Source organism: Rhamphochromis sp. 'chilingali' (genome assembly GCF_963969265.1).
Source record: "Rhamphochromis sp. 'chilingali' genome assembly, chromosome: 20".
In the NCBI taxonomy this organism is placed as follows: Eukaryota; Metazoa; Chordata; class Actinopteri; order Cichliformes; family Cichlidae; genus Rhamphochromis; species Rhamphochromis sp. 'chilingali'.
Window position 1 is genome coordinate 15082934 of NC_137947.1, and position 17624 is coordinate 15100557.

Consider the following 17624-nt stretch of genomic DNA (forward strand, 5'->3'; position numbering starts at 1 on the left):
AATGCTCACAGTCCCCAGCAGCTTCTCAATAAAGCTATTCTGAAGCAAAGCTGGAGAGCTGCATTGTACAAAAACTTGAGAGGTTTGTATCAAAAGTCCACATTTCTGCACAGAACTGTAAAAACTGGGTGTTTTGTAATCTAAATTTGCCCACTAGAGGGACTTAGTGAGCAGGAAACTGATGTGAGTGGCATCATGTCTAACCTAAGTGGGGAAATTGAGCCTTTTGGTTTATGACATACAGATTATTCTTACTGAGGCATGTTACAAATGACAGTTTATCAATCAAAACAATTTTTTAAAAGACCGTACTCGTAGATTAAAGGCCCAAAAGTAAATAGCAAAACAAGATTTTATGACAGCAACTTGCATCTGTTATTGATATGAGTGGAACATACAGCTGATTGTCAGCGACTGACTTGGTTTCAGGGTGGAGAGGAAAATAGAGCATGAGAAGGGCGTGTGGGTGGAGTCTGTTTAGAAGGGCGGAAAGAGATTAGTTAAAAAGGGATTACATCAGCCTTTCCTAAAGTTTAGTGAGCTCTACGTAAAACCATCTGTGTATGTGTGTGGGCATGTGCGGAGGAGTGCGTCTCCATTAAGGCCCATGTGTGTGTGTCCATCATCCTGTCAGGCCAGCCCTGCACCCGCCAAGAATCCCAGGAAACTATCTGCTGCAGCAATCTCCTATTATAGCAGCATGCTGTAGGAGGGGAAGGAGCTATGGGGGTGAAAGGGGGAGGTACAGTTCCTCCCCTTCCTTTGCCTTATGGCCTTTTCTGCTGGGGGTTGAGTGAGGCTGTAGTCAGGGAGATTAGACGGGCCATGGTTTGAGTACTGTAATAAAGTGAAAATTCAGGTTAAAATTAACCTCTCAGACATGATGTGTCAAACAAAAAATAAAAGGAAATAGATGGGGGGGGGAAAGCCCAACAATGATAGAAAAATAAATTCCCTCATTTTGGTCTCCAACATGAAGCTTCATTCAAGCAAAGTGGCCGGAGGCCACTTGTTGACACTCAATATAGTGCTTGTCAGTTCTGTTCAACAAAGAAGGTGGCACTTGAGTGCAACACAATCAAGTTATTTCTGTCTCCCAGAAGGGCACCCAAGCTACAGCCCCTCCATACACCCTCCCAAACACTCAGCACCATAGCACATCCTCAGGAAATTAGTGTTTTCTCCTGGTTTAGATCTTGCAACCTCCTCACAAACTTGCAATACGTTTCCAGTTTACTGACAGTTAGCTCTGGCTGCTAATGGCCAATAGTAGCTGTCCAGATTTATAAATAGTTGAGAGGCTGTTTGTTTCATCCATCTGACACTCGACACCAAAGGATTTCACAGACCCACATGCTAGCCCGAGTCCTCATTCTGGTCCCCCATGGTGGACACTCTCCCTGGGACAACTCCTCTATTTCTGTCTAGTCTCCAGCCCCGAGTCCTGCTAGCGGCTCAGAGACCTGACAGTGGACTACATAGAGGGGTTTTTTGGATTTCTGAGAGCTGAAGTTGTGAGAGGGGACAGATCAGATCAGCGTCAAAGGCTTTTTTAAAGAGATGAAACACTTTTGAGGAGTTTACAACAAGGCGCAAATTATGGAATATAAAACTCAAAGGTAAGACAAGAATCTCAGTGTGCATTCTTGTTCATATTTGAAAGAAATACATGAAAAATGCCCCCAAAAAACATGACCATAACAGATGTACATAACATTACTCTTAAGCTTGGAATTTCAATGATTTTCACACAGATAAGAAAGGTAAGAGATAAGAAAATCTCTGATCCCATTTGTAAAAAGGTAATACAAATTGACTTACTGAAGCTACTGTGCAGTGTTTAGCTGCACTTATAGAATTTGGTTTTGTTCCACTGAAACTTGCTGACATCAGCAAACATTTACTGTTATCCTTTGAGAAGGTACAGAGACATTCCTGTTCAGTCTTCCTTTGGACTGGATTGGAGTCCCATCTGAAAACGAGTCATCTTTGGTGTCAGGTTTAAGCTGGAGACCCGTCACTGCACAAAAATAAACCTGTCACATGCAAGAATGGGCTGAAATCAAGCTGGCAGTTTTACAAGACACCACTGCAAAAAAAAAAAAAAAAAAAAATGCAGCTGAATGAGGGATGGCTATCAAAATTGTGCACGTCTTTAATGCTTCTTTTTTAAGAAGTCTCTCTCTATATACCAAATGTTTTGTTTGAGTCAAGACAGACTGGGATGAAGACAAAAATCTAAAATGTTTTAATTGCTTTGATCGTTTTCTCAATGTTTCTTTTAATACACTGAAAGAAGATACTTGCTGTGAGTGTACTGGGACAATGCAAAGACATGGAACATGTGGCCTTGTTCAAGCTACTGCGTTTTTGTTTTTTTGTTTTTTTTGCTTAATAGAGAAACGTGTTGCATTATAGTTTTAAACTTCTTTTTATTTCTGCGTCGCTCTTATTAGATGCTGATGTAGTCGGTCAGTACAGCAGTGTGGTGAGTAACTGTGTTATAGATGTGTATCAGATGGATAGCCTCCAGGTCAAAAGATATTAATGAACCACTGAGTACTCTGAGCAAGGTGATGGCTGCTTGGCAGCTGCATAGTATTTAACCAAAATATACCCATGATATTACCCATTTACAGTACAACAGAAGAAGAATGTGATACCTCACCTATATCCTGCAGCCGGGAAGAAACAAACTACATTATTGCAGATATGTTAAACTATATTTTAATATATAACCCAGGGTTTGTGATTTGTAGAATTGTGGATATATTTTCTAATTCAGTTTAGTGAATTTTGAAGCCCACCACAAGAAGTTCATGAGTGTAAATAATAGGAAAAGTAAAGCTTCTGTGTCAGCTGTTCTACTACTTAGATCTTACATGTGGCCTTGGATGTTTTGAGTTTCATTTAGATTAAGGCTTTGCATGTTTATTTATGAAAGAAGAACATTCTTTGTAATTAATGATAATTTAAAGGAGTCTAAATGACATATAGTTTGTTTGAAAAAATCGATAACAGATTATGCACTTTACTGGCAGTAGATTAGGTAATTTATACATGTAAAATCCCAGAATAGTAAGAGCTATGCTTAAGGATATTATAATCTAATTTTCACCCCCTATGTAAAGAAAAAAAAGTTTCAGTGTCACACTTGACAAGTCCTAATAAGATGTTTTCCCTCTTTGACTAGACAGGAAACAGGCTGATTGAAGATCAGCAGCATTAGTGACTTGAAAATGTGACATTATGTGCTCATTTCAAGCTCTGATTACTCAGTTTCTGTCTTGCACTGCGAAGTCAATTTGTGGTGCATGCGTGCCCATCTAAATTTGTACAGATGCATCTTGATTACCCTAAATAACTCACGTGAGGCTGTCTTCGCCGCGCCTAGCAACAGTGTAGTTTTATTCACAACATGTCTCTGATCTCTGAAGGTCACGGTGATTGAGTGGAAGGATTTACAGCGCTGTTTTCAGAACCACATACAGTACATTGTGGCTTAATGCAAAAGAAAATTTAAACGTATCAAGACCAGCAACCAAAAACTTAAGCACCACAACAAATGACATAGGAGGGAATATTGTATATATTTTAGTCTTTGGATAAGTTTGCAATAAATTGAGCAAAATAGTGTTATGAAACTGTGTTTTATACAGTGATGGATTACAGCACTCATCCTAGCCTATTTCCCATTTCCTTTTTCTTCTAGGAAAACAACAAACTCTGGGATTGTTTTGGAGACAGGCCAGCTAAATGGCATGATGCCGTAGGAGCTACTGGCTTTACAAAATCCTGACCCAGGGCCCTAAATTCTGGGTGCAGCAGCTCCAGCAGCAGGCAGAGTGTGTAATTTTGAGGTCTATGTTTGCATGAATGTTTGAACAACTGAAGGCAGACATTTTTGTTTGCAATTCTGCATCATGACCTCCGTTGAGAAGCGCCGCTCTGGCCGAAAGAGTGGCGGGCATCGAAGGCACAGCGATGGAGGCTACAGCGACACCTCCAGCGGTGGGTCCTTCTTGGATGAGAATGACCGTGAGGTCTGCAGTCTGACAGACAGGGCATTCAGGAGTCTCTGTATCGGCGATGAAGCTGTTTATAATGACTCAGACCTAAGTCTGTCTTCACCCTGCACTCAGAGAGACAGACAGCTGGCCTTTAGCCAGAGCGGACAGGACAGAGAGGACGGAGAGGACAGAGAAAGGGAAGAACTTAAGAGAGCTGCACGTGAGAACTTCAGCCTCAAGGTGCAGCAGTATGGACAGGACTGGAGCCATGGAAGAATGTATGGAGGTGAGATTCACAGAGATCCACAATGGGAGGTTCATGGAGAAAGGACACAGGGGAGGATTTCTGCCACATTCCAGCACTCCGTTGTGGAAACCTCTCAAAAGGAAACATCTTTAAAGGAGGAACGGCTCAACTTTCTCAGCAATGGAGCCACAGAGTTGAGTTCACAGCAACGCAAAAGCAACTCCAGAGTTTCCTCTCTCATCAGAGCATTTAATTCTGAGCGAAACAGGGATGGAGTAGGAATGGATGACAAAATCAGAGAGTGGAAAGATGAGACGAGCTGGGACAAATCAGCTCTAATGAGTATCCAGAGGGAACTTTCTGAATTCTCTACATCATACCAGCAAAATTTTCACAGCAGTCATTTCCCCTCTTCTGGTTCATTCTCATATGGAGACAACAACCTCCACTCCTTTGGATCTGATGTAGCAGCAGTGTCTCACAGTTCTGCATCTTCTTTTATGAGATCTTCACACAATAAACAGAGCATGTGCACACAGGTCAACTGCAACTCTAATGTCTTTATACACAGCGAGTTTAGTCCCTTCAAGGTGTGGAGGGACCATAACAGGTTTCCCTTCCAGCAAGGACAAATCTCAGGCTTTATGCACCGTTCCGAGTTCGCTAAATGGTATGAGACACCTATGTACAAGGAGCCTTCACAGATGGGTCAACCACAGGGTCATTATACAGGTATCAGACGGCCAAGGAGTAACTTGGCACCCATGATTTCACCATCTCTTCCACGTTCCACCTCGACATCTACAGTGCTACAGAACGCTTCAGCTGTGGAGAAACGCTGTGAGTCAGAGTTGGCAGGTAATTACCCGTACAGAAAAAGAAGCCAGAGTGTGGGAACCAACAGGCTTCCGTCCCATCGCCCATCGACTGCATCACCCACCATTGAGATGTCTCGACGTGTGAGGGACACCATCAGCTCTGTCAAAGCCCTCCAGCAGAAAATCAAAATGATGGCAGAGCAAAATATTACTACGGAAGTGACAGAAAACCAACAAACAGTACTTTACAGAAAAGAAAATGTAAGTCCTGGCAATAATGCAGTAACAGTGGCACCTAACGCTATTGGCAGTAACACAAGCACCACGCCATTTAACATCAGCCAGCTGCTGACACCTCTGGTCCATGCACATCAAGAAGCTGTTTCTTCTGATCTCCAACATTATGCAACTTCTCCTCAACCTGTAGAGCATTCTCCAGTACGAGCTGAAAGCAGGGGTGTGACTCCCGACATTAGGATGTCCACCTACAAATCCAGAGCCACGAGTCTGCTCTTCAATCTCAAAGACAACAGAAAACGAGTAAAAAGCACCTACAGTCCTACCAAATTTAAAGCAGCGGAGACGTCTGAGAACAACAAACAGCCACCAATGCACGAGTCTAGAGATACTGTGATAGATATCCCTGAATTTCCAGATTCAGAAATTCAATTTTCACAGCTACAAGAATCCAGCAGGACAAATGCTGCTATGAACCAGTATCGCATCCCAGAACTGTCACTTACAATGTCAAATTCTCAACCTGTAATGGCAACTACAGGCCAATATGCAGAATACTCTTTAAGCGATTACCAGAGAGCTCAGATGCAAGCCCAGATGGTTCATCACTCTGGGTTTACTGGATTTTTACCTGAAAACTACACCGGCAATAAGCTGGCTAATGGACAGAATCTCCATGAAGATTTAGCATCATTTGCTCCCTATAGGCAGGATACTATGGCTGATGTAGGAACGTTGGGAGGGGCTTTATACACACATAAAACACCTTATTCAGCTACAGAAACACCAAGGCTAAATGCTGACAACAATCAAAGTGGAGAATATTTAATAAGCAAGCCAAACATTGAACAACCTTTTAATGAAACAGTGGGAAGGCTATTCACAAAGGTGGAGAAATGTGAGCAGCTCAAACACAACAAACATGATTACAGTAATGTCTCCTTACAGGATAAGTGGAGGCAGACAAACAGCCAAGATACAGAAAAGCTCAGCATGAATGCAACTATCTCTCCATGGAAACAAGAAACAGCTACTTTAATGGAAAAGACAAGGCAAGAAAGTCACCAGGACAAAAGAGTGCTTCAAACACATTCTGGATGTAATGAGAAAACTGATTTGAAAGATCATTATTTTAAACAGGATTATAACAAATATAATGACAATGAATGTATAAGCCATCAGATGTTTTCTTCAGCTAAAGACAAACATATAGGCATGGGTGAAACAAGTCAAAGAAAACAATATATGCAAATTCCAAGGGGACACGAGGTCCAGAGTCTTCAGCCTTCAGAAGTGAAACCACAGTCTGAACATAATATACACATTAATTCATTTAACCCAGACAAAACATCTGCCCCCCAAATAGCAGAGAAGATGACGGAGAGACAGTTTGCTGAGGTCAAGGCTAAACAGGTCATGGCAGAACATATAAAATCCCACCACACCCAGGCAGAGGTGGCAAAAGTTCAGCAGGGGGCTCAAGTGGAGCAGCCTAAAGCAGAACCCTCTAAGTTAATTTTAGCAGGGCAGAATGATTCGCAGAAAGACGCAGCAGAGCGGGCCAAATCAGGACTAATAAAGGAGGAGAGAGGGAAACAACCCCAAGCAGAACATATTAAAGAAAATAAAGAGGAGAAGATAAAAGGAGAACAAACAAGACAGTTCAGAAAAAAACAACCAGAGCTTGCCAGAGAGGAGCAGACAAAGGCTGAACAAACCAGAGTACACGAGGTAAGAGATGAGCCAAGAAATATCACAGAGGAAGCAAGAGCTGAGCACATTAAAAAGGAGCAGGGTAAGCAGGTCAAAGCGGAACGAGCTGAAACAGAGAAGCTAAAAGAAGAGCACATAAAAACTGAACTGGCAAAAACCGAGCAGGCTTGGCAGACGAGAATAGAGGAAGCTAAAACTGAACAGGCCACAGAAAATTGGATCAATGTAGCACAAGTCCAGCAAATGGAGGTAACCACTGAACAAGTTAAGAAAGAGCAGACAGAAACAGAACAATCTGGAACAGAAAAGGTTAATGTAAAAACGGCCGGGGCGGAAAAAACAGAGCATGCAAAAGAGCAGCAAACTGAAGCAAAAGAAGTGAAGACAAATGTAGCTGAAGTGGAGAAGATCCAAACAGACCACATTAAAGCTGGGAGTTTCCGAAAAGCAAAGGAAGTAAAAGCTTCAGTTCATGTGAATATAGAGCAGTCTACAACAGGAACAAGCACAACGCAAGATGCTAAACCTGAAGTTGGAAAAGCAGAATGGGCAAAGCAGGAGCGAGCTAAAGCAGAGCTTATAAAAGCAGAAAGCATGCAGGAAATGTCAGCTAAACTCACAGCTAAACTAACGGCTGCACAACTGGTCAAAAGTGAGCCAGATAAAGTCAAGCAAGTCAAGACCGAGCTAGCTAAAGCTAAAGCAGAGTTAGCCAAAATAAAAGAGAAAATGAGATGTGAGCAAAAAGAGAAAGGCAGACATGCCATCATCATAAAAGAGGATGGCACTTCAAAGAACGATGTTCCTTTAAAGTTAAATATAAATGAAAAAGAGAATTACTTAAAGAAAGATAAGGAAGTTCAAAAGCGTCACCAGGAAGAAACAGTTATCAGAAAAGACAATGATCAATCCAGCAGAGGCAGTGATGATTATGAACATCTGAGAGAGAAATATGGCTGTACTAACAGAATTTCAACAGACAAAAACAATTCATCAGTGACAGGGAATGTCTTATTAAATGGTCCTTATGAAAAGCAAGTTTTACCTCCTAATAAAGTTGAGAAAGTAAATAAGGAGAAATCAACAGAAGAACACAGTCCTACAAGCAGATTTATCACAGCTAACCAAAAAAATATAGAGGAAGTAGGTGGCTTTAAATCCAGTGAAGTCTCTGAAAGTCAGCCTGTTTACAATGTGTCAGCCAAAGAATCCAAATTACCCAGTGCCAATTATTCTGTAACTAATGTAAAAAACAGAGCAAATTTTGACACTGTTAGCGATAACATGAAGGACAACAGTGTTGAAAAATTGGAAAAATGCACCCCTGTGAAAGACACTGAGGTTTCACAGCAAAGAGATTCTGATTGGGTGAAACTGCTACCCCATGAAAGGAAACCTAAGTCAGCTGAGCACAATGTAGGCCCAAGTAAAGATCAGCATTTTATGCCTCCCAAATCACTGTCTCATAAAGAAAGAGCCATGACCAAGCAAGAGATTCTGACTTCCAAGATAAAAGCTCATGCTGAAAAGGAAATTTCAGCAATTAAAGAAAAGGGCTGTGCTATACGAGATGGATTCATATCCAAAAATTCTTCCAAGCAATTAGCTGGTAGTCAGACAGTTAAGATACGACAGAGGCCGCCATCGCAGGAGGCGTCTAAAAAGCATGAAAGTATAATGCCCAGTAATGCAACACTGAAACCTCAGATGGGATCTTTAGGAGTACAGATGGACCGTGTCAAGTCTGTTTCACCTTCAAGCTCTGCTACTATACCAGTTAAATCTGCAGCAACCACCACTCATAATATCATGAGCACAACTGAATGCTTGCTACAAAATCAAAAGCTGGAGTCCAAACCAATGCAAAATAAAGAGCAGCCACTCACGATCAACCAAGAAGAACAGAAAGCAGTTTATGCAGAAATATCTGGAAAACCAAAAGATGGAGGTAAAGACTCTTCAGATATAAAAGCTGACATTCCCAACAAAAAGGAAGAAGATCCTGCAGACACCACCTGTGTCAATGCTGCAAGCTCCAAACCTGTGATGACAGAAAAGGCTGAAAGTAAAGAAGAAACTTATGTAGACTTAGCACCTTCACTAAACATTGTCTTTGGTCAGAAAAAAGAACCTGCAGCTGATCATAGCTTGCAGATTATGGGAATAATGGTAACTGTACACGAAAGAAAGCCAACTGTGAACACTGGTCAAGGGAATAACAATGCTCAAAACCATCTGAATGTAACAGAGAAAGAGAACAACAGTTCAGAACTGGATAAGTGTTCTCCCAACTCATGTCTAGAATTAACTGAAAGAAACACATCTTCAAATGAGGTCATAAAGAAAAATAACACGCAGGAAACAGAAGATCAGGCTAAATTTGTTAGAGAAAGTCATCCTGAAAATGTGCAAGAAACACCACTCTCAGAAGCAGTAAAGAACAATATGAAGATGTGTCAGGAAAGGACACATCCACAGCAGGATGGTTCTACTATGAATACAAAACCTCAGGGGGAAACACAGCCAGAAACCTTGACCAAAAAAGGTACCATCACTGTACCCGCTAAAAATACAGTGCCAGGTGAAACTCAACCCCTTCACCACAAAGAGGACATAAAAGCAAGACAAGGAAAGGATGACAACACAGATAAAATGCTAAGAGAGAGGACAGATGAAGAGAAAAATCCACAAAAAGTGCAAACAGCTCATAGCAATGAGAACTTAGCTGTCACAACAGTGAACACTGGAATCAACAACATGAATGATGCTGAAATGCTGATAAAGCAGGTCGCTAAGCAAGTTCTGAAAGAAGATATGACAAATGTGGACAATCAGGCCAGCATCAGCAATGTAGATGGCAAAACAGCACCGCTACTTGAGGAAAACAAACATGACTCTATAGTTCCAAAAATGTTAAACACCAGTCCTTCCAACAAGTTATTCAAAAATGAAAACACACATGGATCACACAAATTTCAATATAATGACAACCAAATCAGGGATAATAAAAAAGAGAACGATAACGTGCACATTGACAGCATCGCCATCAGAGTTGTACCATCAGTAACTGAGACGGATAACATGGCGATAGTTGGAAAAGAAGATGGTGCAACTTTGCCATTTGATCGAGTGCAAGGTAATAAAGAGAAAGAAGTTACATCATCTAGTTGCCAAGAAAAAGTTATCACTTTAAGCACAGAAGAACAAGCATGCACTGAGAGATCTAGTTCTGATGACACACATGTGCTGTCCAGTGTTAGAAAACTGTCTGATTCGCTGAAATTTAGCAATCAACAGAATAGCAACAATGCAACAAGCGAGAATACTCAATCTGAGAATGAAGAGCTTGAAAAAGTAAAGAAATGTGAGGAACTGGTGGGTGAATCAAGTGAACAACAAGCAAATGGAGACTACTTTCAAGTACAAGGGATAACAGAAACCAGTAATGAGCCACAGTACAATAGCAAAACTGATAGAGATGCATCAGAGGGAAGGGGACTTCCAGGGTTACCACCAAACAGAACAGCTGCCAGCAATGAAACACACAATGAAGGAAAGATTGAAGCCTTTGTGTTCACTGTGGATCAAAGTAAAAGAAAAACAACCGATTCAAGTACAGTTCAAGATGAAGATGCTAAAAGGAAAAATTGGGACGCAGAAGATAAGCTAGAATCAAAACAGACAGACAGATCTATGAAGAGATGGAATAATAATGAAAATGCTAAGGCAGAACAAGCTAATCACATTAGAAAACAAACTGAGAACCACTCCACTGTATCGGCAACCGAAAGACAAAGTTCAAGAAATTCATTCCCAGCAAGGGAGAGCACATTTCAAGAAAAACCTGAAGTTAAAACAAAACCAAAAGGAAAGCTATCCACAACACCAGAGATATCAGCAATTGCAGACTATGCAAGGTTAAAAGTAATTGTTTCAGAGGACAGAGAAGCAAATACTTTTCAGGAATACCCACCCAACAAAAAGGAAGGATTCTTTCCACTAATACAGACCCGTCATAGCAGACGTCCTGTGTTTACTACTGACCCACATGAGAACTCTGTAAAAGAGAAAAGTTTGCCAGATAAGACAGAAATGAGTGCTAAGGTGAATAAAGTACCCAAACTACTAGTATTTCCCATCACAGACAAAGAGCATCAAAGAACAGGGATGTTCAAACTGGGAGAAAAAGAAAGACAAGATTCCAAAGTGAAGAAAAGCCCGGCAGACAATGCAGCAAAATATACCCAACACAAAGAAAGGAACCATTCACCAAAAACTCAGACAATACAAATATCTGAAGCTGGCTCCCAAAAGGGATACCAAGAAGATCAAACCGTTTGTCAGCCAAATAGTCATTCTTTGCAACCAGCAACATCATCTTTTGTAGTTAACGACTCTCTACATCCAACCATGGAGCAAATGCGCAACAGGAAAGAAAATTTTACCCAACAAATGCAAGATGGGAGATTTGAAAAACATCAAAATAAAGACCTGGGGCCTAAGACTGACGATGAGAGGACAGAAAAACTAAAAGAAGAAAGTCTTGAAACTCAGCATGGAATAATCATAGCAAAGCAGCAGCGTACGAAAAAACAATTAGAAGAAGAGCAAGCATTCATGTCTGAAGAGATAAAAAGAGAAGAAGACATGAAAATAAAGCATATATTGGATGAGAGTAGAGCTTCTCTGGCTGAAGAAGAGAGGAGAGCCACTCAGAGAGAAGAGGAGAGGAGAGCAAAAGAGCGTGAGGCCGTAGCTATTAAGATCAAGGAGAGGCGAGAGAAGCAGAGGGAAGCAGAGAGATCAGATGAAGAAACAAAATTCAAACAGAAAGAAGAGGATATTAGAGCAGAACAAAGAGAAGAAAAAGTGAGAATGAAAGAAATTGAGGAAAAGAAGAACAGAAGAATAGAGGAGCAACAGAGAGCTGCACAAGAAGAGCAACAGAGGAAAGCTGCACAAGAAGAGCAGCAAAAAAGAGCTGCACAAGAAGAGCAACAAAGAAAAGCTGCACAAGAAGAGCAACAAAGAAGAGCTGTGTATGAAGAGCAGCAAAAAAGAGCTGCACAAGAAGAGCAACAAAGAAAAGCTGCACAAGAAGAGCAGCAAAAAAGAGCTGCACAAGAAGAGCAGCAAAAAAGAGCTGCACAAGAAGAGCAACAAAGAAGAGCTGTGTATGAAGAGCAACAAAAAAGAGCTGTGCAAGAAGAGCAACTAAGAAGAGCACAAGAAGAAAAACAGAGAGCTGCAGAAGAACTGAAAAGAAGAGCTGCACAAGAAGCGCATCAAAGGAGAGCTGTACAAGAAGAGCAACAAAGGAGAGCTGCACAAGAAGAGCAACAAAGGAGAGCTGCACAAGAAGAGCAACAGAGAAGAGCTGTGTATGAAGAGCATCAAACAATAGCACAAGAAGAAAAACAGAGGGTTGAAGAAGAACTGAAGAGAAGAGCTGCACAAGAAGAGCAACAAAGGAGAGCTGCACAAGAAGAGCAACAGAGAAGAGCTGTGCATGAAGAGCAACTAAGAATAGCACAAGAAGAAAAACAGTGGGTTGCTGAAGACCTTACAAGAAGAGCTGCACAAGAAGAGCAACAAAGGAGAGCTGCACAAGAAAAGCAACAGAAAAGAGCTGCAGAAGAAGAGCAACAAAGGAGAGCTGCACAAGACGAGCAACAGAAAAGAGCTGCACAAGAAGAGCAACAAAGGAGAGCTGCACAAGAAGAGCAACAAAGGAGAGCTGCACAAGAAGAGCAACAAAGGAGAGCTGCACAAGACGAACAACAGAGAAGAGCTGTACAAGAAGAGCAGCAGAGAAGAGCTGCACAAGAAGAGCAACAAAGGAGAGCTGCACAAGAAGAGCAACAGAGAAGAGCTGTGCATGAAGAGCAACTAAGAATAGCACAAGAAGAAAAACAGTGGGTTGCTGAAGACCTTACAAGAAGAGCTGCACAAGAAGAGCAACAAATGAAAGCTGCACAAGAAAAGCAACAGAAAAGAGCTGCAGAAGAAGAGCAACAAAGGAGAGCTGCACAAGACGAGCAACAAAAAAGAGCTGCACAAGAAGAGCAACAAAGGAGAGCTGCACAAGACGAGCAACAGAAAAGAGCTGTACAAGAAGAGCAACAAAGAAGAGCTGCACAAGAAGAGCAACAAAGGAGAGCTGCACAAGAAGAGCAACAAAGGAGAGCTGCACAAGAAGAGCAACAAAGGAGAGCTGCACAAGACGAGCAACAAAGAAGAGCTGTGCATGAAGAGCAACTGAGAGTAGCACAAGAAAAACAAAGGGCTGCCGAAGAACTGAAAAGAAGAGCTGCACAAGAAGAGCAACAGAGGAAAACTACACAAGAAAAGCTACAGAGAGCTGCAGAAGAAGAGCTACAGATGAGAGTAGCTCAAAGAGAGCAACAAAGGAGAGCATTTCAGGAGATTCAACAGAGGAAAGCAGCTTTGATTGAGGAACAACGACAGATTGAGGAGAAGATACTTGCCAATACTGAGGCAGACAATAAAAGAAAACCAAGAGAAGGAGATAAAGTTTTGCATATTTCAGAAGAGGAAAGGATTGAACAGATACAAATGGAAGAGCAAAAGAGACAAAGGCAGAAAAAGGAAGAATGGATGAGAACTCAAACAGGGGAGGCAGAAATAAGAGCTGTAGAAAGAGTAAACATCATAAAGGAAGAAAAGCAAGCCAACGAGAGACCTAAACTTCATGAAAACAGCCAAGAAGCACTGAAAAATGAGATGAGAGTGGAAAAAGAAGGCATGCTAGCTCAAAGAGAGAATAACATCAAGGCTAACAAGAGGGAAGAAGAAAAGGTAACAGCTGACAGTGAGAAGGTGAGAGATAATCGGAGAGAGGAAAAAAGAGTAGCACAGGTGGATGCTCTCCAGTACTATGCCATTACTTCAACAGAATCAGAGACAAAACAAAGAGAACGGCAACTATGCTCCCCTTCACCCTCCCAACAAAGAAACAATCTATCAGAAAATGAGTCAACTGAGTCCCACGGGTCCCACACGAGATCTTATAGACCCCATGCCCCTGCATCTCCAGCTCCATCTCTGCCCCGATCCAACACTTCCTCACCTGCTCTAGGAGTCAAGCCCTTAATGTTCAGAGTAAAGGACAACACCTTCAGAGGTTCCGCTTCCACCAAATCGGTTAAGCCACGATTCTATAAGAGCTTTGGAGACGATGTCCGGGTGGGTTCACCCAGTGACAGGGGATTAGAGAAAAGAGAGGAAGGACAGGAGAAAATAAGACACAGTGCTGGAACTCCTGTCCAGCATCACACAGGTTTAAATAGACTCACTGCTGTCAGTGAATCTTCAACTTTCCAGTCAGCATCTTCACCACAGGATCACTCAGCCCCTATCCCTCATTATAGGCCCTATTCCAGGAGAAGCATTGCTATGGAGGAAGATGACTCACGCTCTCTTATCAGCAATATGTCTGAAGATGTGGAAAGTTTTGCCACCAGTGCAGCAGACCTTGCAGACATACGAGGTCTTTATGACTACGAGAGACCAGAATCAGCATGTAGCTTCAGCAGTGATGTGTCCCGTTCTTTGGGCAAGCCTCCAGCTGTTCCCCCAAAGAGCGAGAAAGCCCTACGGAGGGCTCAAAGGCTAACTACCCGGAGAATGAAGAAAGAGTTGTCCAAAGTTGGCGCAGACAGCCTTTCTGGAGTTGAGAAAGATGTCTCCACTATTCGTTCCTCTTCATCCACTGAGGTACGATCCTCTAATCGCCATGCTATGGCTTCCCCTCATTTTTCCTCACCTGTCTCCCTTGCTAATGCTCCTGTGTCAGGGTCCAGCTTGCCTTCCACCCATACAGAACACCACTCTTTCCACGCTTCCCCTCATGCCACTGGTCCTATTTCTATCCCTCATACTGCCGCCGTTTCCCTCCCTGGTGTGTCTCATTATGCTACTGGCCCTGCTTCCCATACTGCTGCTCCTAAGACTGTTGCTCATGTTCCCTCTTCTCCCACTTTCCACCAAGCCCACCACCCAGCTCCAGTGACACAGTATCATGTAGAGTCAAGCTATCCCCAGGCCTACCCTCTGACCCAGCGCAAGGTGCTGCAAGACCCCGGTTCTGGTCAGTATTTTGTAGTGGACCTGCCTGTTCAAGTGAAAAAGAAGACTTTCTTTGACCCACAGACAGGAAAGTATATCCAACTGAATGTGCGCGAGTCTGGCAAGAGCATCTCACAACCTCAACCCCAGCAAACATGCCCACAGCCTGAGATGCAGATCAAGTCCCAGCAACAGCCCTTCTCTCAGACTTTTCCTGCTGGCAAACCCTTTGTGCTTTATCAAGGGTCCCACGGTTATCCCCAACACTACCAGCCTGCAAGTATCAATTCCCTGCATCCCAACAAGTCGCAGGTTCCTGCAACTCTCCACCAGAACCAGCAGCCTGGTCATCAGGCTTTTGAACTGGGACAAAACTCTGAAGGGCATCGCTACAGTCCAGAGAAGACCCCGTACATGGACACGGTTAATGACAAAGACAAAACATATAACACAATTTACAGCACACATGGCTCATATGAGTCGTTCCCAGAGTGTGACACAAACAGCCAGCTTGCAGGAAGCTCAGTTTGTGAAAATGATAACTCAGCCCACTCGCAATATAATCCTCGTGATATAATAGCTATGAGTGAACTGGAGGACTTTATGGAGGTGTCTGATTGGTGAGAGTAAAAACTGATATTAAATATTTAATAAAGTAAAGAGTGAATGGATCATAATATACATGATTTTAAGTGGTTGCAAATGACTTTTTCAAGTGAAAATAGTCTCAGAATGTTTTTGGTTTGTAGTTTTAATAAGTCTCTATAGCAAACTGTTATATTGTTTCTGCTTTTGGAGATTCGCTGTTGATTTACTTGTTTTACAGAGTTCACCATTCCATTTGACTTTGAATGTGAGAAGCTAAGCTATGCTTCTTGTGTAAACAGTGTCATTAGCACTGCCTGTTCAACCTAACTGCATTTTATTATATATCATACGGTATATCAAAAGTTGTTTGGAAAAACTTTTGCTACTGACAAGCCTGCTTTACCTTTAAGCACAAATTGGAGATTTTGAGATTCAGAAGCATAGTTTTTTAATTCAGCCATGTATGAAGTGAAAAAATGGTGATGTGGCTGTTGCTGTTTTTAAGAATTAATATCATACAGTAGTCTATTTTTATAGCTGAATGTTTGTAAAAATTGTTTGGTTGCTGTGAAACAGTAGCGTGAAATGGGCTGAATCAGATAATAATCGATTAATAATTTCTCATCACGGTGTATTTTAAACCTCTTTGTAAAAGTTAGAAATAACCCAAAAGGAAAAGATAAAAAGGTTCATGCAAGAGGCTGATTTTATTTTACAACCATAATATAATGTAATATAATGACATCTTGTTCTGACTTCTGAAATGTACCCTGGGCCTGAGTGATTCAAAATGAAGAGTCTTTTTATGATTGCATAAGACAATTACAATGTGCTATTGTAATGTGCAGTAATATGTCCTGAGAGATAAAGGAAAATAACACTTTGTTGATGGCATTTATTTTGTGTCCTTTTTACTGTATGAAGCAATCCAAATGTTTAAATCTTTTAATATTATACCCACGAGAGTGTGAAAATGTGCCTTCTTTTATTTCCCTTGATCCACACACTCCAATTAAATGTACGGTGCTGTGGTGAGAATGCATGCCTATACTCTCCAGTTTAACATAACCATACAGCTGATCCCCTGAGAAGCAGTAACCTGCTTTGACCACTGTGGGGCAGAGCAGAGTGCTTCATCTGCTGGAGCAAAGACCTGAACTTAAGACCTGGGAAGAGAAAAACCTGAAGGAAACCCTGAACACAAGATTTTGTTAAGAAGTCAAAATCAGAAGTATCATTTTAACACATGATCCTCAATTTATAAAACTTGTACTGTGGCTTAACCTTATATTACAGCTGTCTGTTTTTAAAAAAAAAAAAACCAAACAAACAAACAAACAAACCAGTAGATTCCCACAGACTCAGTTCCTCTTAAGAGAACACTACATACGACTAAGGGTTAAATCTGTTGTGTAATTCCATTTGGCTTTGGCAGAGCTCAAAGCGCCAGCAGAAGCCCTGCCTCAGCAGTTTAGCCTGCCCAATAAAGCAGCAGGCTTCATACCACTGGGACAGTCTGACAACCACAGCCAGAGACAAACCCATGCCACTCTGTCCAGCAGCTGGGAGAGGTCCCAGCACAGACACACACACACACGGGGACAAATGTGCCTCAACATAAATGCATAAACACATGCATACATACACAAAAATATGAACCTCACACAAATAAACATCAGCATTTGGCCTTTACTCCGAGATGCAAGATGAGCATTATTCCTGGTGACTGAGGTGATGGAAATGCATTTTCAGCAGTTTACTGTGTATGCTTCTTAGAACTGCACACAATGTCACACACACGCGTGCACACAAACCACGAGACTTGACCATCACTTTGGAGTTCTGGGGGTTTTGGGCCACGGTCCAGGACACACTCAGAACACAGGAAATGACATTTCCTACGTTTTGCAGGACACACAAGAG

The 17624-nt window shown here is 41.9% G+C and overlaps 1 protein-coding gene across 1 annotated transcript; it reads left to right on the forward strand.

Moving 5' to 3' along the window:
* The first annotated feature begins 1198 nt into the window (after positions 1–1198).
* cUnh10orf71 (chromosome Un C10orf71 homolog) lies at positions 1199–16640 on the forward strand. Its single transcript, XM_080869578.1, has 2 exons — positions 1199–1619; positions 3713–16640. The coding sequence occupies exon 2, from the start codon at positions 3924–3926 to the stop codon at positions 15735–15737; it is 11814 nt and encodes a 3937-aa protein (XP_080725704.1). The 5' UTR covers positions 1199–1619; positions 3713–3923; the 3' UTR covers positions 15738–16640.
* The last annotated feature ends 984 nt before the right edge of the window (positions 16641–17624 follow it).